The sequence below is a fragment of the Alnus glutinosa genome, chromosome 12, assembly GCF_958979055.1.
Source record: "Alnus glutinosa chromosome 12, dhAlnGlut1.1, whole genome shotgun sequence".
NCBI lineage: Eukaryota > Viridiplantae > Streptophyta > Magnoliopsida > Fagales > Betulaceae > Alnus > Alnus glutinosa.
Window position 1 is genome coordinate 4,304,514 of NC_084897.1, and position 21,191 is coordinate 4,325,704.

The 21,191-nt window shown below is 35.3% G+C and overlaps 1 protein-coding gene across 1 annotated transcript; it reads right to left on the minus strand.

Moving 5' to 3' along the window:
- Positions 1–19,041: 19,041 nt before the first annotated feature.
- On the minus strand, positions 19,042–19,588 carry LOC133852398 (monothiol glutaredoxin-S2-like). The gene has a single exon (XM_062289150.1). It carries the CDS (start codon positions 19,477–19,479, stop codon positions 19,159–19,161), a length of 321 nt encoding a protein of 106 aa, XP_062145134.1. The 5' UTR covers positions 19,480–19,588; the 3' UTR covers positions 19,042–19,158.
- Between the last annotated feature and the right edge of the window lie 1,603 nt (positions 19,589–21,191).

Here is a 21,191-nt window from a genome sequence, read left to right on the forward strand (position 1 = left end):
GCAGGGTTATGTTTATCTTTTGACATATAGCTTTATGGTTCTACCCCTCTTTCTTCCTCATTAGAGTAAAATCAGAGAAGATTATTTTGTCTTTCGGCATTTCCTTAAATTTTTAAAAATTACTATGTTTCCCTTGTTAATCCTTTGGTTGCCTAAGGAATCTACTGGGTCTTTGGTCTTTTATATGAAAGTACCATTTTGGGCTTTGCTAATGTAAATAGTCGGGTGTTGTTTTTAGGGTTTGGTTTGTCTTTTTGGTCTTTTTAGCAATTTCTCTTCTCCTCCTTTGACAGAAAAAAAAAAAAAAAAAAAAAAAAAAAAAAAGGAAAAAAATACAATTTAGCCCCCTAAACTACCACTATTTCTCCGGATGACCCCCAAACTATCAAGGCTTGCACTCTGGCCCCCCAAACTATCAAAACCTTTGAAAAATGCATATTTTGACGAAATATCCCCATAATACCCCTACCACGTGTAATTTTTCAATTCAAAAAATTAAAAAAAAAAAAAAAAAAAAAAAAAAAAAAAAAAACTAAAATTTTATTTCTTATTTTTATTTTTTTTAAAAGATGGGTGTTTAGGGTGGCGTTATTTTCCAACCGCCACCCGATCTTCCCGACACCCCTCTGGTAAAAGTCTGTTTGCAACGCCGTAATGACCGATTTTATAGCTCGATTCTGATTCACAATCATCAGCTCGCTGATCTCGGTCGAGCTCAAGCTTACCCCACTTTGAAAAATATCCTCCACCTAAGAGAAAAGCTTGTAATCCTTAAGCCATAGGTAGCTCAATGTTTCGAATGCCAAAAAATCACGGAAAGAAAAATGGATATGAACATCAATGAACAAGCTTACGGTAATTGATTTCTCTGTCAGAATTCCATCGAGGTCTTCCACAACGATGATAGACTTGCTCGTCATTTGTAATAAAACAAAATTCAAATTGGAATCATTCATAACCTTTGAAAGATCAATATCATATACATCGAAGGATAGGAAATTAGACATGCCTACGTTCGGAGAGGCGGGAACGAGTTCGTCAAGCTGCAGGTGTGCATCGTGTCCAACGAAGATGCTGGAACGAGTTCGTCCAGCTGTAGGCGGTCGATCACAAAATTTTTTTTAAAATAAAAATAAAAATAAATTTTAGTTTTTATTTATTTTATTTTGAATTTTTTTGAATTTTTGAAATGAAAAATGACACGTGGCAGGGGTATTATGGGGATATTTTGCCAAAATGTGATTTTTCAAAGGTTTTGGTAGTTTGGGGGGCCAGAGTGCAGGTCTGGGCCATCCAGAGAAAGGGTTGTAGTTTAAAGGGCTAAATTGTATTTTTTTTCAACAAAAAGAAAAAACGTTGTTTCCCTGCCCTTTTCTTTCTCATCTTCAATTTCTTTCTTGTCATTTCATTTATCAAATCTGAATATGCAACAACCACGATTTAATCTACCAACTCCTCCACCGAAACACTGTGTTACCATAGACTCTCAATTTTCTCCATTTTTTTTTTTTGGGATTTCTTGTCAGAAATCCATTGATCCTTCAGAGATGCAGAGTATCAACCCCATCAGAGAGCCGTCTGGATTTTCTCCCAAAAATTCCGTCCATTCGCTCGGTTAAGAGAAAGAGAGACAAGCATAGAGGAGTTAAAATTCAGTGCCCTGGTTTGTATCTCTCCAATCGGTCAAGAGACGTAGCTGTTCTTTAGAAAAATTCTCCATACAAGGTTCGTTTCCAGTTATTTCTTCTTGTATCCTTTGGGTTTCTCGTTTTCAGTTATTTCTTCTTCTATCCTTTGGGTTTCAGAATAATAATCATTACTTTAACAGACTAATATTATTTTGCTTTTAATAATAAGTTAATGTTATTAAAAATCGATAAGTGCATATTGCATATAAAAGGAAGAAGCATTTGCCCTTGGGAAAATGACAGATATGCTAAGGATATCGTTTTCCATTGAATTTGGTGATAGTTGCAATGGCTACATCACTTCCCTTGGAAAAATCTGAAATTGGAATTATTCAGTAGTGTACTAGATGCTAGGCCTAATGTCAAAATAAGAATTCTATGATTTTGTCATAATAGTAAAAAAAAATTTGTAAATGAGTTTGGCCTACCAAATTGTCAGACGTTCTGAACTTTTATCAATATGAAAATAGGAGTGGCTTTCTGGCTTTAATTGATTAGTCTGAGTTGATTGTCGGCTTTGAAGCTTGAAGAATTTAGAGTGAGTGGATCAGATGCTGAAAATTGTGTGCTATCTACGAGATTTGACTGATGCAAATGGGATTGAAGATGAGTATTATTATTTTTATAAATTGCAATGGATAATATAATTCGTCCAATTTTTCTTGTGTGTTCAGCAAAATAAAATGTGAACACTTTACAACTCTTTAAAGGAGATTACTCCAAAGACTAGAGAATGGAAGCTCAAAGTGGTGGTCGCTGAAAAGATGGCGCACACTGCAATGCATAGCCCTAATAAATATCAGAAGCTTATATTAGCCCTAACAAAGTTAAGAAAAGATGAATATATATATAGATCTTGCAACTTCTTCTATGAGAAGATTTGACTTAGGGGTCGACTGAGAACCTCGGTCGAAACTAATCTTAACAGTACCATCCAAGTACTGCTGGATATAATCTAGGTCTCCTACATTATGCCTTATGAGCTCAGGTTTAAAACTTTCATTGGTTAAACTCCATTCTTTGGGTAACTCAATGTCAGTCCAATTAATAGTTCGAGGAACGTGAATACTCGCGTTACTCTGGCTACTTTGAATCAACATGGTTTGACCACTTGGGCTTCTTTTGATTGTCTGGAAGTTCATGTTAGTTCCAGTGCACTTATAGTAGATCCTGTAAATTAAGGCTAAAGGCTGAACTCCTTCAAGGATTTTGTATCCTTGAGTGTCCCAGCAAGAAGAACAGTTGCCAGTAACTGTCCACTTCTTTGCCCATTTCAAAGCCTCCTGGATTCTAAAGTGGCAATATATGTTTAGTACTCAGAACTGCGTCGCCAAACAATTTTCTGTCATGAACTTCCAGGCAATCAAAAGAAGCCCAAGTGGTCAAACCATGCTGATTCAAAGTAGCCAAAGTAACGCGAGTATTTACGTTCCTCGAACTATTAATTGGACTGACATTGAGTTGGCCAAAGAATGGAGTTTAACCAATGAAAGTTTTAAGCATGAGCTCTTAAGGCATTATCTAGGAGACCTAGATTATATCCAGCAGTACTTGGATGGTACTGTTAAGATTAGTTTCGACCGAGGTTCTCAGTCGACCCCTAAGTCAAATCTTCTCATAGAAGAAGTTGCAAGATCTAGTGCATCTAGATCTGAAGTGCCAAGGTCTAGATCTTCTAGACAACCTAAGGATAAGACTCCAGCTAGGCATTCGTTTGCTAGTTCTACCTCAACGGAAGAACTAAAGCGACGAGATCTAGAATTGGAAAAAGAACTAATTAGTAAAGCCCATGTGTGTCAAGACAATGTTTGCTTCAAAACATCATTTGTCTTGGTTAAAAATATGACTGATAAAGTCATATTAGGTTTACCTTTCATCACCCTGTTGTATCCTTTTACAACAGACCAGGATGGTTTAATTACCTATCTCATGGATGAAAATGTTAAGTTCAAGTTTTTGGCTAAGCCAGAACGAAGTCAATTGAATGCTTTCAAAAGCAATTCAATCTCTAAGTCTGTTAACCTAATCAAGTCAAAGAACCAACAGATAGGGTTTTTACAAGATGAGATTAAGGTTAAAAGAATTGAAGAACAATTAAGTCAAAAGACCCTACAGCAAAGAATCCAACTCTTTGAAGATAGGATCAAAAGTGAAGTTTGTTCTAATGTCCCTACTGCCTTTTGGCATAGGAAGAAGCACACCGTAAGCCTTCCTTATATCAAAGACTTTGATGAAGGAAGAATTACCACTAAGGCTAGACCCATTCAGATGAGCCAAGAAGTTACTGAATTTTGCCGAAAAGAAATAGAAGACCTATTGCTCAAAGGCATAATTCGTAAAAGTAAGTCCCCCTGGTCTTGTTCAGCATTTTATGTCCAGAAAAGCGCTGAACTTGAGAGAGGAGCCTCCAGGTTAGTCATTAACTACAAGCCCCTCAACGAAGTCCTGGAATGGATAAGATATCCAATTCCAAATAAGAAAGACCTAATCAATAGGTTAAGTGGATCCATGATCTCCTCTAAGTTTGATATGAAAAGTGGATTTTGGCAAATCCAAATTCATGAGAAGAATAAGTATAAGACTGCATTTGTTACACCCTTTGAACAATATGAATGGAACGTAATGACCTTTGTTCTTATTAATACCCTGAACAAATTGCAGAATAACATTCTCAACTCTGTAAGTATATTCGACCCTTTGAAAAATATATCTAAGTATTTTTCAAAAATGTTATTTAAGCATAATGTCATTTCTGAATTTTGGATTGTTTCTAACATCTTCATTTTTCAGGACAAAATGACCCCTCCTAAGTCCATTTCTTCCACAGAAGAAAGAAAAGCTAAATCAGCTATCGCTCCTGCAGTAGCAATGAGTCTGAGTCTGGTCCAGACATAAGTTTCGGTTGTAACGACACTTGTTGCAAAATAATTGGTGTTATGACCAAAGAAGAAGAGCAAGAAGAATTGCTTCTTGATCTTATAAGTAAAATTGAGAATCCTGAGTTAAAAAGACAATATTTAGAAAAATTAAGAAAACTTCTCACAAAAAGGGAGGGAAATAAGTCTAAAAGTCTTGGTGTGCCAATAAAATGTTCTACAATTGTATAGAACAAAGTGTTGACAGCATCAGAATCTCATAATCCAATCTTTTCATTGAATATAGGAATTCCTTCCTCATTGGTTTTGACAGCACTTCTTATGCTGGCTCTAGACTCATCGGTGAGATTGGATTAGAAGATTCTGATGCTGTCAACACTTTGTTCTATACAATTGTAGAACATTTTATTGGCACACCAAGCCACCTTGCTTCTAGGGTCCATGACCAACTAAGTAACCTTAGATGTCCAACCCTAAGCGACTTTAGATGGTACAAAGATGTATTCCTCTCTAGAGTCATGCTAAGGGATGATAGCAACCAACCGTTTTTGAAAGAGAAATTCATAAACGGTCTGCCTCACCTCTTCGCACATTACTATGTTCATCTATGCTCACCATCACTCTGTCCACACTACTACCACCACACTCTACTTCTAAACCCCCTATTTTCTGCTTTCGCCCCCTTTTGGTATCAAAGCCATAAGTGTTGAGTTGATTCCTGCTTGATCTGTACATCCGCCCAAGTGGCTGGTTATCCTGCTTGTTCTGCTATTGTTTCAGTCTGTTTGTTATACCACTCTCTGTTAAGATTCTAGGGCTATTAAGAAAAGGACACTGCCGTCAGCGTGCCGTCAGCGCAGTCGAGAGCCGAGGGAAGGCCAAGTAAGTCGGGAGGTCACACGGATAGGACACAGACGTATGACCTAGGAAACCTAGTTGGAGAACAGAGATGAAGTGTAATAGAGAGATGTCTTGCGGTAGAGAGACCGAAACAGTAAAAGTCTAAGTCAGGTAACCCTAAACTTGCAAAGATGAATAGATTGTTCAGATCTAACTCATCAGTAAGCTCTAGATCCACTAGGATCCCTGAGATTCCAGAGGTAATCAACGAAGAACACGTTGAGTACCACGATGAGGATTCCTTCATTGATGTCAATGATTGGAACATACCCAAAGTCCCTAGTAAAGAAATTTACAGGAAGAAGTGGTCCATGACATCATTCAAGACTGAATAGCATGTCAAGACTGTAGAGCAAGTTTATGCTCTCAATAAGGAACATGAGTTATGCCAGCTTTTTAGCCCAAAAACCATTAAGCGACATAGAAAAGAAGGCCACAACTTTATCCACATAGGATTAGTTCAGGTCGCCATTAAGCCCCTAACAAGAAGAGGTCTGAAAGCCTCTGTAATGCTAGGATTAAGAGATGCCCGCTTCACGGACTGGCAGGATAGTCTCCTCGGAGTCATTGAAGCAACTATGCATGATGGGCCAGTCTATTTTGACTGTTTCCCTGATTTCACAGTAAGTCTAAGTGATCCCCATATCTTAAAGGTTTTAACCCTAAGTATCAGAACTCAAGGATACAAAATCCTTGAAGGAGTTCAGCCTTTAGCCTTAATTTACAGGATCTACTATAAGTGCACTGGAACTAACATGAACTTCCAGGCAATCAAAAGAAGCCCAAGTGGTCAAACCATGTTGATTCAAAGTAGCCAGAGTAACGCGAGTATTCACGTTCCTCGAACTATTAATTGGACTGCCATTAAGTTACCCAAAGAATGGAGTTTAACCAATGAAAGTTTTAAGCCTGAGCTCACAAGGCATAATCTAGGAGACCTAGATTATATCCAGCAGTACTTAGATGGTACTGTTAAGATCAGTTTCGACCGAGGTTCTCAGTCGACCCCTAAGTCAAATCTTCTCATAGAAGAAGTTGCAAGATCTAGTGCATCTAGATCTGAAGTGCCAAGGTCTAGATCTTCTAGACAACCTAAGGATAAGACTCCAGCTAGGCATTCGTTTGCTGGTTCTACCTCGACGGAAGAACTAAAACGACGAGATCTAGAATTGGAAAAAGAACTAAGAAAGCTTAAGTTAAAGGGAGTCCAGACAACCTCCCAAGTGAGTCATCCATGTTATACAGCTGACACACAACTAGAAGATGAAGAATCCCAGGTAGGAAATGCCTCTCCTACGGAATCTGATTTTATAGTTGAAACAGTTGTAGATCCGCAACTATGCACCCTAAGGAAACCTAGGAAACCTTTCAAGATAGATTTTGATTTCCTTGAAATCGATTTTGATTCTGAATCAAATCTTGAAAGAAGAAAAGCCTATAAGGAAAGGTTCAACCTTGAACAAAAGAATGAAATCTTGAGCAGCTTTAAGAAGCACTTATGTGAAATAGAGATGAACATCTCTTATTTCAATTTTGTTGATGAGTTTTACCCTGTAGAAAACAAGGTCCAAACCATCTCTAAGGAAAAATGGGTAAAAGAAGACAACACAGTTATCTCTTCAAGTCACCCTCCATAAGAAGCCATATTGTTCCAACATAGAACCACTACAGTCAAAGCCTCACCCTTTAAGGTTGCATCTGAGAACACAGATGTTAAGAAAGTCATTGAGCAAGCCAATTACACCAACCAATACCTAAACTCCATAGAAAACCAGTTGGATAAAATTGAAGAAAAGATCGATTATAAGCCTCTCCTAAAAGAGAAACATAACCCTTTTAAGCAAGAAAAACCAATAATCAAGTTTCCAGAACTAAAACAGGGAACTAGTTTAAAGGTTAATAAAGATAAGCCCTTTGTTGAAAAAATAGAGGAAATGCTTAAGGATTTGGTTAAAGCCAAACAAGAACAGCCCAGTAGTTCCAACAATCTGTCTGTTACTAAGATCCCTGAGTCTTCTGAGAATTCATCAGAGACAGAATCCTCTTCAGAGTCTGATTCACAAGCCTAAGTTTTCACCAACAAGTTTCACCAAGAATTGGTATCCCAAACCTACCCCTCCGGATATCCAATTTGAGGAAAGAAGTTTCCAAAGTCAATTTGCAATTTTTTCTGATAAACTATACGAGTGGAATATCGATGGTTTAGCAGAATAGCAAATCCTTGATAAGTTAACCCATATGACCATGGTCTCTAGCAGTTATGTTATGAACCATGATTTGAGCAAACCAGAGGTTGTTGACCTCTTAGTTGTGGGTTTCACAGGAACCCTTCAATCCTGGTGGGAAAAGCATCTCACCGATGAGTCTAGAGCCAGCATAAGAAGTGCTGTCAAAACCAATGAGGAATGAATTCCTATATTCAATGAAAAGATTGGATTAGGAGATTCTGATGCTATCAACACTTTGTTCTATACAATTGTAGAACATTTTATTAGCACACCAAGCCACCTTGCTTCTAGGGTCCATGACCAACTAAGTAACCTTAGATGTCCAACCCTAAGCGACTTTAGATGGTACAAAGATGTATTCCTCTCTAAAGTCATGCTAAGGGATGATAGCAACCAACCGTTTTGGAAAGAGAAATTCATAAATGGTCTGCCTCACCTCTTCGCCTATAAGATCAAAGAAGTCTTAGTCAATGAGAACAATGTGATAGAGTATGATAATCTCACTTACGGGAATATCATAAGTGCTATCCAAAAAGAAGGTCTTAAGATGTGTATCGATATGAAAATATCGAACCAAGCCAATAAGGACAAGAAAAAGGCTAAGTATGAAATGGGTAATTTCTGTGAGCAGTATGGTCTGCCTTCGGTAGCACCATCTAAGAAACATAAGAAGTCTCGTAAGCACGAATAATATAGAAAGCATAAGAAACGGTTTAAAAGATTCAAGAAAAGAAGCTTTGAGCCAAATAATTTCTATAAGAAGGAAAAGAGAAAACCTAAGAAAAGGTTTAAAAGATCTAAGAACAACAAAGATAGTTGTTATAAGTGTGGTAAGCCAGGTCACTTTGCAAAGGATTGCAAAGCTAAGGAAACCATTAAGTCTCTAAAAGTCTCTAACGAAGAAAAGGAAAATTTAATAAGAATGTTAGAGATAAAAGAAACTGAACCCAGTGACTATGAGTCTGAACTAAGTATTAGTTCAAGTGATAACAGCTATCGCTCCTGCAGTAGCAATGAGTCTGAGTCTGGTCCAGACATAAGTTTCGGTTGTAACGACACTTGTTGCAAAACAATTGGTGTTATGACCAAAGAAGAAGAGCAAGAAGAATTGCTTCTTGATCTTATAAGTAAAATTGAGAATCCTGAGTTAAAAAGACAATATTTAGAAAAATTAAGAAAACTTCTCACAAAAAGGGAGGGAAATAAGTCTAAAAGTCTTGAGATAAGTTTAAGCAACACACTTAAAAGATTTGATAAACCTAAGGAACAAATCACAATAAAAGATTTGCAACTTGAAGTTAATCAAATTAAGTCTGAGATTAAAATACTTAAGGAAGAAAATCAAGAGTTAAAACAGGATGTTAATCTCTTGAAAATTGAGCACAAGCTTAAGTCAGCCGCTAGCAGTCCTAATGATAGCGAAGCCGAGCCCGAACCTAAGCTTGAAGATACGCCTCCATTTGAAGAAAAAAAGTCTAAGTCTAATCAACCGAATCCATATTAAAAAATGGTATTCCAAGGTTAGGATTCAGATTCAAGATTTTGAGTTATCTGTAGTTGTATTAATTGATACAGGTGCAGATTTAAACTGTATACAAGAAGGACTAGTTCCTACGAAGTATTACAGTAAGACAAAAGAAACTTTGCGTTCTGCTAATGGCAGCAAGATGCAAATTACTTTTGAAATTAATAAAGCCCATGTGTGTCAAGACAATGTTTGCTTCAAAACATCATTTGTCTTGGTTAAAAATATGACTGATAAAGTTATATTAGGTTTACCTTTCATCACCCTGTTGTATCCTTTTACAACAGACCAGGATGGGTTAATTACCTATCCCATGGATGAAAAGGTTAAGTTCAAGTTTTTGGCTAAGCCAGAACGAAGTCAATTGAATGCTTTCAAAAGCAATTCAATCTCTAAGTCTGTTAACCTAATCAAGTCAAAAAAACCAACAGATAGGGTTTTTACAAGATGAGATTAAGGTTAAAAGAATTGAAGAACAATTAAGTCAAAAAACCCTTCAGCAAAGAATCCAACTCTTTGAAGATAGGATCAAAAGTGAAGTTTGTTCTAATGTCCCTACTGCCTTTTGGCATAGGAAGAAGCACACCGTAAGCCTTCCTTATATCAAAGACTTTGATGAAGGAAGAATTACCACTAAGGCTAGACCCATTCAGATGAGCCAAGAAGTTACTGAATTTTGCCGAAAAGAAATAGAAGACCTATTGCACAAAGGCATAATTCATAAAAGTAAGTCCCCCTAGTCTTGTTCAGCTTTTTATGTCCAGAAAAATGCTGAGCTTGAGAGAGGTGCCCCCAGGTTAGTCATTAACTACAAGCCCCTCAACAAAGTCTTGGAATGGATCAGATATCCAATTCCAAATAAGAGAGACCTAATCAATAGATTAAATGGATCTGTGATCTTCTCTAAGTTTGACATGAAAAGTGGATTTTGGCAAATCCAAATTCATGAAAATGATAAGTATAAGACAGCTTTTGTCACACCCTTTGGACAATACGAATGGAACGTAATGCCCTTTGGTCTTAAGAATGCCCCTAGTGAGTTCCAAAATATTATGAATGATATTCTAGGTCCCCTAAGCAAATATTCCATAGTTTACATTGATGATGTCCTCATCTTCTCTAAGTCTATTGAAGAACACTGAAAACATTTGAATTCGTTTCTAGAAGTTATCAAAATTAATGGATTAGTTGTTTCTGCTACTAAAATCAAGTTGTTTCAAACCAACATCCGATTTCTTGGATACAATTTCCATCAATCAAGAATAAGTCCAATTAGCAGAGTAATCCAATTTGCTTATAAGTTTCCTGATGAAATCCTTGAGAAAGCCCAACTCCAGAGGTTCCTAGGATCTCTGAATTATGTTGCTGATTTCTATCAAAACCTCCGTAAAAAATGCAAGCCATTGTTTGATAGACTTCAAAAGAATCCTCCTCCATGGACTGCTGACCATACCTCATTTGTCAAAGAAGTTAAGATCCATGTCCAGACATTACCTTGTCTTGGCATTCATACTATTGAGTCTTTTAAAATCGTTGAGACTGATGCCTCCGACACTGGGTACGGTGGTATTCTTAAGCAGCAAGTTCATTCCAACCAACCTGAACAAATTGTTCGTTTCCATTCAGGTGTTTGGAATTCAGCTTAAAAGAATTATAGTACCATTAAGAAAGAGATTTTATCTATAGTATTATGCATTTCAAAGTTTCAAGATGATCTCTTAAATCAAAAGTTTTTAATAAGAGTTGATTGCATGAGTGCAAAACATGTTTTGGAAAAAGATGTTCAAAACATTGCATCTAAACAGATTTTTGCTAGATGGCAAGCAATCTTAAGCATATTTGATTTTGACATTGAGTATATTAAGGAAAGTCAGAATTCAATCCCTGATTTCTTAACCCGTGAATTTTTGCAAGGGAAAAATGGCTGATAAGAAGAAAGAAAAGGCTTTGGCCTCTAAGCCTAAATTAAGCACAAATGCTAACCCTTTCAACCTTGTCACCCCAAGCCAATTAAGTTCCCAAGACCTTATTCTAAAAACTTCACCAAACCAGATGGTGAACCGCTTCACTACCCTAGGAAGCACCATAAGTCCAAGGCCGTCTTTTCAGTCTGCCTTAATAAGCCCCATAACTCCTTATGATCCCTTTGAGCTTGTCAAACCTCAAAAGCCTTTCATAAGATACCCTAAGACTTCTCCTTACTTTGCCAAAGAGCCACCCCATAATTTGTTCATTGTTGAGTCAGATTTTAGTCACCTAAAATCTCCTGAGGCCATTGCCAAAGTTTACTTTCCACCTCGCTAGCATTTTTCAGCAATCCACTTAGATAAGTCTATTGAGTTTTACAGAGATGTACTCCTTCAAACTAAGTCCATACAAATCAACCACATCCCTTACCAGAGAACACTTGGAAGAATTGCTTTCCATTCTCTGTTCATTATGAAGTTTGTTTCACAAAAGGACTGGGGAATGCCCCCTTATGCTCTAAGAAGTCTTTCCAACAAGAAAGTTCAATTCAGTTATCATGATTAAGTGGATGCCTGGTACAAAGTCCTTTTGCACCAGAATGAGGAATTCACCCACTCCTGGTTTTTCAATTTTGATAGAAACTTTAAAGGACCAATTCCTTCATGGTTTCACAGGTGGTGGCAAGTTCATGGACCTGTTCACCAGATCCTCCCTGAGGAAGTCAAAGAAGCCTTACGGTATTTTTCTACCGTTAAAAAACTGTCACAGCAAGAAGAACAGTTGCCAGTAACTGTCCACTTCTTTGCCCATTTCAAAGTCTCCTGGATTCTAAAGTGGCAATATATGTTTAGTACTCAGAACTGCGTCGCCAGACAATTTTCTGTCACGTGGTGGGATAAATTCAAGTTCTCATTGGTTCAATCTCGTCTAAAAAATGAGTTTCCAGAAAAGCCTCTAGAAATCCAAGACTCTGTAACTCATGTTTTAGAGACTCAAGTTGAGCCTGCTACTTCTAAGCCAGAGTCCTCTACCTCTTCAAAAGGGAAGAAGCCCTCTAAGATCAAGCAAGTTGCTCTTAAGCTTATGCAACAGCTTATAGAGGCTGAAGATGGTGATGAAGACGAAGAATCCTCTACTGCAGAGGGCTAAGGTATTTATTTCTTGCTTGAGGCTATGTTTAAGAGTAGTTGAACTAAACACCATGCACATAAATCCAAAAAAATATGAAAGATACCAGGTGTATTTGCTAAAGATTGTTGAGATGAAATTTTTTTTGAGTTGTAATAAGAAGTGGTTGATGTGATATAAAGTAGAATTGAAAAAGATTTGTATTGTAGTTGATTTTTTTATTTGAATAGTAATAAAAAAAATATTAATGTAATATAAAAAGTTAAAAAAGTTGAAAAATTTTAAAGTTGATTTTTTTTTCGGAGAGGTGAAAATATATAAGTGGAAAGAATGGGCGGTATGTTACCAAACACACCCATTCTTTTAAACTTCCAAACAATTGCTTCATTTCATTTTGGAGTCTTCCAATATTCATTGCAATATCATTTTTTTCCTTTAAGTGTGCCCTTGTCTAATGCTTCTATGGATGACAATACAACCTAGCTAGCATCACTCTACTAAACTTGCTCGATGTAATCAACGGTCTTACTATTTATCTATCTTTAATTTGGATGAAACTGCTACTTAATGGTCATTAAAATGTTCCAATATAAACACAAAAATTACATATTGCTTTGACTAAAATACTTTCATCTATATTTAACCAAATAGAGGTTTAACCATCATTCAATTCTACTTTTATCCAAATACATATAGGCAGTGGCGGAGCCACTAAGGCCCCCTCCCCCCCCCAAGCCCCAAAGTTCTCCCCTGCATATAGGGCGATCGCATTCAGGCGACAATTTTTGGACGTAACATTCAACTGTTTGAGGATACTTTAAACGTATCCAGTACATACTACATCACCAATGCTCTTGTGAAGCCAATCAAACCAGATCATCGAATGGTTGACATTGAATTCCAATGGACAATCAATTTCAGGACTGTAGTTGAAGTTGTGCTAGAAGATGAAATACAATTGCTTACACTTGGACTTAACTTCGTCCCTTTTGCATTGCATTTGATGAAGCTATCTAATAAAATATCTCTATTTATAATAGGTATCTATCTTTCGACAAGATCATCTAACTCTTTTATCATCAACCCCAACAACTCTGAAGCAGCTGCACTACATAATTGGCAAAATATTCTCTTTCATGATTTCACCTCTCCTTACTTTTCAACCTTACTTGTTCAAATAGTTAATCTCTTTCTAACTAATTAATCCTTTTTCTCCTTCACATAAGGCCATTGCAAATCAAACAGTGTTGGACGAATCAATTCAAAACAAATCCTATCTGAAAGCTTTATCAAGTTTAACTGCAGCATCCAAGAAAACTATTACACAAATTGCTGCAATACCAAACTTAGCTAAATCGGTAACACATCTTTTACCATGTGAATTAATCATACCATAATAAACAATATGTTAGAGATTCATTCTTACAAATTCATATACAATAAACTTCGTATGTTTACATTATTGCAAAAGACAATTGCATCAAAATTATAAACTCCTACAAAAAAAAGTCAATGCAACAATTCAGCTTCGGGGCAAAAGCAAAAATCATTGTTTCCAACTTGCAACAAAGATTTTGGTATATGGCCTGCGAATCTGCGATAAACGTAGCAGAAGTACTACATGTGTAGAAGTTGATGAAACATTTGCTTGTCTACATTGCAAAGAAAAAGACGTTGTTGCACAAGCACAATATACACAATTCTATGAATATGGCTAGGTATATTTCTAACAAAATCAATATAACATTATAACAAGACTCAATATAGCCTCTATCTTTCCTTGTTGCCATTGAATTCAAATTTTATAATGGAAGTCTTTTTTTTTTTTTTTTTTTTTTTTTTGTCTTCATGATATTATTATTACTGAAATCGAACTACCCAATAGATCAAACATGAATCAAAGTTGAAACCAACTCTATCCGTGCGTTACAACGTCATGATAATTCCAACTATTTTATCCAATGCTTATCATCAATGATCAAATATTACCATATTGTTGTACACATATTTTTGGTTCATATTCTCACTTGTTAAGTTTCATTATTGTATGTGATTCAACTAAACTATAAACAAGGTAGAAAGGTTTAGTTTTATTGTTCTCTGATTACTTCAAAAATAAAAAGAACAGAAAAAAATGAAAGAGTAATGTTGAGCTTTATTTCAACAGAAATTATCTTTTTATACTTATGTCTTTCTTCTTCTTCTTTCATCATTAAAGCTATTCCTTAAATTACAATACAATATTGTTTAATTATGTTATTTTAAATATATCGACGCGAATTTTATGTCACTCTTCCTTTTAAAAAAAATAATAATTAATTTTTTATTTTTTATTTTTATTATTATTATTATTATTATTATTATTATTATTATTATTATTATTATTTGCGTTTTTCTTTTACATACTATTATTAGCTATAATATAAACTAAAAAAAATTAAAAATTAAACCATCTTCTCTTTTCTTTCTTTCCTTTTTTTCTCATTTTATTTTTACTTTTATGATTCATCAAAGTTCTCATACTTCTATTCTCCCGCAAATAGGAGGAGAACATTACTACCAAAGCTTTCTTTAGAGCAAGAATTCTTTATTCGGCTAAAGGCTACAAGGATTGATGGACATGGAGCACTAGGCCAAAAATTCAATATTGCAATTGTTCAAGAGTTGCCAAAACAAAGATCAATCAATTTTCATAACCCAAGAATTCGCGACTTCATCTACTTATTTTACCAACAACTAAATTACAAAGTGATATATTTTGAAACAATTTTAATATCAAGCAATCATGCAAAATGAAGACAAACAAATGCATTTTTAAAAATTCAAACTCATGATAAAAAAGTTTGTGCTGATTCTAGTTGCTAATAGTTTGGTTTTATTAAGTTATTGCATGCTTGGATGGTGGCATGTTTTTATGTAGTGTTTATGTACATGTTATAAAGACTTTTGAAACAGAAATATAAAAATAAATATGTTTTTATGGTGATAATTCATACGGCATGCTTTTAAAGTTTTTGTTATAAACATCATAGTCCATGATGCATTATAATAAAGAAACTTTTGTTGGAATTACAATTTTATGTGCCTATAAGTTGGTTGAGATAAACACAATGAACATGAATGTCATACATGTTTTCCAATACTTTTGATTTGAAGTAACAATATATATGTTATCTAAATTAACTCTTGCTAAATTATCTAAATTATAATTTTTTTTTTTTTTTTGATACGAGGTATCCCCCAGGTCCTATAGCTGCAGTGTACCTCGTTCATTGAACGACTGGCCCACCGAGGTGGTAGTCGAACATTCCGAGCGCATTTACTGTCTGCCAGGACCAAAGGACTAATCCCCGGCTCAATGTCCGATGCCACACCAGGCATTGAGCGGTTAAACACCAACAGATGGACAGAAGCCCGAAGACCCCCCCCAACACACAACTGGGATGGCTGGCCCCAAGAGATTGTTTGCACTGTATGGAGTCGAACTTGGGACCTCGGGGGGTAATATTCCCTCAAAGCCACAAGCCTAACCATCAGGCCAACCATTGGAGTTAACAATTATAGTAATACATAACATCGAAAACCAAGTACATGCATTTAATGTGCTATCCCAATTAGTCTTCTTTAAATGTGTTATGGTTTATCTTCACGTAAATCAAGAAAAGCTAATAATTGAAAAATATTTTCATGGCAAATGATTAACATGATGAAAATGATTTTACAGAATAATACTGTACAATGAAAACCAAGCTCAATTTCACGAGACATTTAAATTTTTCTTACAATAATACACTATCTCCATTAAACTACTATTTTATTGTCAATATGTTTCTAAACTATTAACTATGTCAATGTCTTTCTTAAGCTACCAAAAGAATGTCAATTTCAATGACAAAAATATCATTCATAAAATTTTTTTAAAAAAAAAAAATTATTTTGTTAAAAAAAATTATATAAAAAATAAAAAAAAAATTGAAAAATCAAGGGGTCATTTTAATTTGTTCCCTTTTTAATTTTTATAAACAATTATTTTTTTTAATTTTTTTTCCTTTTTTTTAGAATTTATAAGAATATTTTTGTTTTAGAAAAAAAAAAATTTAAAACCATTTTTATCTTTTTGGGGCCTCGAAGGGCACATTAAAATTATAAAAAACATCAAGTGTATACGGATATGGTTTCACGACCAGATTTGGCTTCATGTCGCACCTGATTTCAACCCTATCTGAGATCACGTCCAACTTTTTGGTCTTGTTGCACACATTCTCATATGCTTCATCAACACATCTAAAGGCCAAGCTCATGCTCAAATATTATTTGTTCTTATCAATCACACCATATCCGGGGTTTTTTTTTTATTATTTATTTTTATTTTTGTTTTATGATTGAAATCTTTATAAAGCTCAAACACAGCAAAACATCATCTCCAGTAAAAACTGGAACCAACCGCTGCAAAGGGACATATCCCCTTAGCAGACAAACTTAACAACACACCAGACTATAACAGCAAAAAGAAACACAAGAAAACTCGTAACGAACCAACGTCAAGACAAGCTCCAACTTAGAACAACCAACGAACCAAACAACACACACAGCATCTGCTGGAACTCAAACACCAGGATTAAACCCGGATCAGGGTTTGGAGATTCCAGAGATGAACAAGACCAATTTTATCCCCTATCATTTTCATAGATAACCATGTCCGTTTTAGCCGTGAAAAAAAAAAAAAAAAAAAAAAAAAATCAATAATCCTTCTTTCCAAACTCAAGCTTCGACCTTGAGAAATTTAAGTTTTCCTTATTATGTTGATTTATATTTTCCTCATTAGCAAAATACCTCATTTGGCCCGCCTTGCCTTTTTTGCCACACATTAGTTTCTTTATAAATATCACACAAAATAATACTTACGTGCACTTAGGCATATTTACTAGAAGTGTTTTAGCTTGTTTTTTGGGTTGATGTTTCCTCTTACTCCTACTACAAGAGGTTGTCCTTTGATGCAACGTGATGTAGTAGGTTACAGAATTAACACACACAAAATTCACAACTCTTTCCTAAACCAAAAACAAAACACGAATTTGAGGCAAGATATGAGAAAGCTCAACCATTGATTGTTTTTGTGTGTGTGTGTTTTTTTAAAAAAAAAAAAAAAATTATAAGTGAAGAAAATATAACATAAATTACGGCTAAAGCTGTTTTAAGTGATTTTAGTTAGAAAGACAAATCCAAACCTACTAGAAAAAGCAAAACAAATCAAAACTGTCAAATCGCTTTTGAATAAACAAAAGTCCCGTTGGAACGAGCTCTTGTGATGAAGTCTCTGATTAACCAAGCTTAATTAGATCTGTTAGCGACCGAACATCTCGGGTTTTTGTAAGATTCAGTACTCGATCAAACGGGAATTGACCGACCTTTTGACCAAGGCTCTCGGGTATTGTTTTTGTATTTCTCTTGACGACCCATTTTGACACAATAGATGTTGGAATGGAAAATACTCAGGAAATATGGCTTTGTGCCCTTTGAATAAGCTTACCAATGCCACCAAAATTGTATTCATCCAATATTGAAATCTCAACATATGACATTTTTATTATGGATGACTTGCTCAAAAACAGGCCTGCATCATTCTTACCTTCTCTTTAGCGATTCATTTTCGTACTAACTCAGTACCTGAGCTGTATCCCTTTGCTACTCTAATTAGTTGTATTGCTTATCAAAACAAAGGTGCAACTTAAAATGTTTAGCACCAAGTCCATGGGCATGATTCATGAAATATGTAGCTCACAAGACATAACAGAAGTTTTACTAGTTCTCAAGATTGAGATATATAATTGAAAAAGAAGACGAAGAAGATAATTTAGCACTTACGAGTCACCATCACATGATAATCACCTTGGTGGAGAGAAAGGCATCTGGTTGCATGAGCTGTTGTTTTCTTCTTCATCACGTGGATCACTATTCCATTTAGTCTTGCCTTTGTGCAGGATGAACTCATGAAAGTCAGGCATTTTATGATTGAACAGATGCTTTCAAAGAATTAATTTATGCCAATGGGTGGTCGGCCACCTTCAGGGACTCCGGGGGTGGCACAGACCACCCTGAAATGCTCCAGGAGTGATCACACCACCCTCGGAATACCTCGCAGGTCCACCACAGACGTAATGAAGGTTTTTATTATTATTATTATTATTTTTAATTGTTTTATTTTACTGATAGGAAATAGAAAATAATGAGTTTTTTTTTTTTTTTTTTGAAAAATGTAATATATTCCTAAAGGAATATCTATTATTCTTCTTCGTAAGGGAATAGTTATTCTCATTAAAATAACCATTCAAAAGAATAGACATCTACCAAACAAAGTAATGAAAACTTTTGTTGGGAAAATGAATCTCTATTTTTCGGTATTTGATACAATCGAAAATTTTGGTCAAACCGAAAACATTTCCGTTCCTTTTAAGCCACGTAAAATGATTTCATTTTTTTTAAAATCATTTTTCAAGTTTGAACTTATCATTCTCAACCCACAATACCCGACCTTATCGCACACTCTCTAGCAACTCATTCCTTGCCGCCGCGATCTATTTTTTGTATGAGCCAAATACTAAAAAATATTTTCAATTGAAATCATTTTCTTAAAAAATAATTTCGCTGAAAATATTTTCCAACAGAAAACATTTTACATCAAAAGAAACAAACAAAGCCCAAGTACAACTCTCAAAATCAAGTTGCACTTCAATGGGAAGAAAAAGAGTTGTATATATATATATATCTATTAAAACTCTGTAATGTACAAAAGACCACTTATTGGAGCCTGATTGGCATTAGATGTTCAGTGCCTGTGGAATTTTTTATTTTTTATTCCAAATCCATATAGCTTTGGCCCTTATGAGTAGTGGGATAAGCTCATTCCTAAGATGGAGGCTGTTGACCTCTTTGCTGCTACCGATGAACTCCTGCCCAATGAACACAGCCGGCATGCTTGGTTGACATCCCAGCTGCAGCAGCGCCCTTTCAATATGCCGTCCATTAGGGGCCTGATCGAGCTCATAAACTGTAGGGTTTGCCCCAAACCCACACATGAGTGACTTCACAGAGTGGCTAATGCAGCAGGAGCTCTTGCCGAAGATCACCACTGGCTTGTCAGCCACCATCCTCGTCACGGTGTCCATTTTTGTGAAGGTTAAAAACGGTAGGAAATGTGAGTGTCAAGAAGCTTGTGAGGTGAGTTGAATGCCTTCCTTCTGTGATCAGCTTTAGCCCCAGTTTTTATGTCTATTTATAGAACCCATTCAGGTTTTTTTTTTTTTTTTTTTTAATATATATATATATATATATATTAATGCAGTTGTTGATAGAATAACAGAACAGGAGTTAAAGGTTCAAAAAAAAAAAAAAAAAAAAAAGATATGGGATTCCCAAATGAAAAAAAAAAAAAAGATATGGGATTCCCAAATGACTCTTTATGATTACCTGAAAATGACTTGGGTGGCATTTTGCACATGGAGTAACAAGTGGCGCACTGCCATCTAAATGTATCCAACAATCATCTTGGTGACGTTAGGTTATTGGTGTTCATGGAATGACAAGCAGCATATCAGAATATTAACATGCAAAATGTGGGAATATGGGCCTCAATGCCAAAGTTATCATTTAAATTCGGCTACCAATTTTTGATACGATGTACAAATTCGACATGAACTCAACTAAAATTAGCGAGTTAGAGTTGATGAGTCAAATTGGTTTAATTAAATAGGTCAAATTAGAATTAACATTCATAGTCTTTATTAGATCAAACTACTCATCAACTCAAGATAGAGCCAGAGTTGTAGAGTTGGATCAAGAAACATCATCTTCCATCAAATCAAATAACAATAGAGAAGTAGAGTTGTAACACACTATGTCTCTATAATCATGGGATAAGGATAAATGGTTGTTAATGCCTTCTTGACGTAAATCACATATGGTGATAATCTAGAACTGATAAAACTCAAAGGTTATTATATATACAAGCATACTGCCATACGATTGAGGTAGGCAGATTAGCAAAGAATTCTAAGATCTTATAATCTTATACTCATACTTCAACAAGACCCCAACTCAACATGCAAACACAGATTGCCACCTCTACCTTAAGTGCCAAAGTGAAAGATTTAAACATATTGGAGAAGACCCAAAATTGGTGCTATGTTAGAACCCTTAATTTGCTAGGCCATTTTAGTAAGTAAATATTTTTCTTTTTGTTCCTCTCTAAATTATCAGTTGTTTCAAAAACTTAAGTTGATAGGAAATTGATAATTTAATCATTTAATTATTATTCTAACACTCCTCCCACGTGTGGGCTCAAACTCCTCCTCAATAAGTGAAGTCTAACATGTAGAATATTTAATTAAAGTATGAAATAGATTACAGAAACAAAATTTAAACTCAAGACCTTTACTCTAATATCATACAAATTACCAGTTGTCCTAAAAGTTTAAACCAAAAGAAAATGATGAATTTTTTTCCAATCATAGAACGTCACTTCATCTATTTTGGAGCATCTCGACAGGTGGAGAAAGAAGTAGGATTGTAGGACTTATCCAAATTGGTGGAACTTTTCTCTCATAACTAGCTGATTAGTGCCTTAACTAGCATCTCGACAGGTGGAGATATTCTCCGAGTTAAATAGCTGATTAGTGCCTTAAACTGTAGACAAAGCCTGTTATAATATAACAATTATCATGTGTGATTCTGTATGAAAAGTGTATTGGCATCAGATCATCGATCACAACAAAAGGGTTCTATTTATGCGAAAAGAATTAGCTGCCATTGAATCAACGGGATAGGATTATTACTTGAAAAATTAGACAGTCCCATAAATTGTTTAAGCAATATATACAAA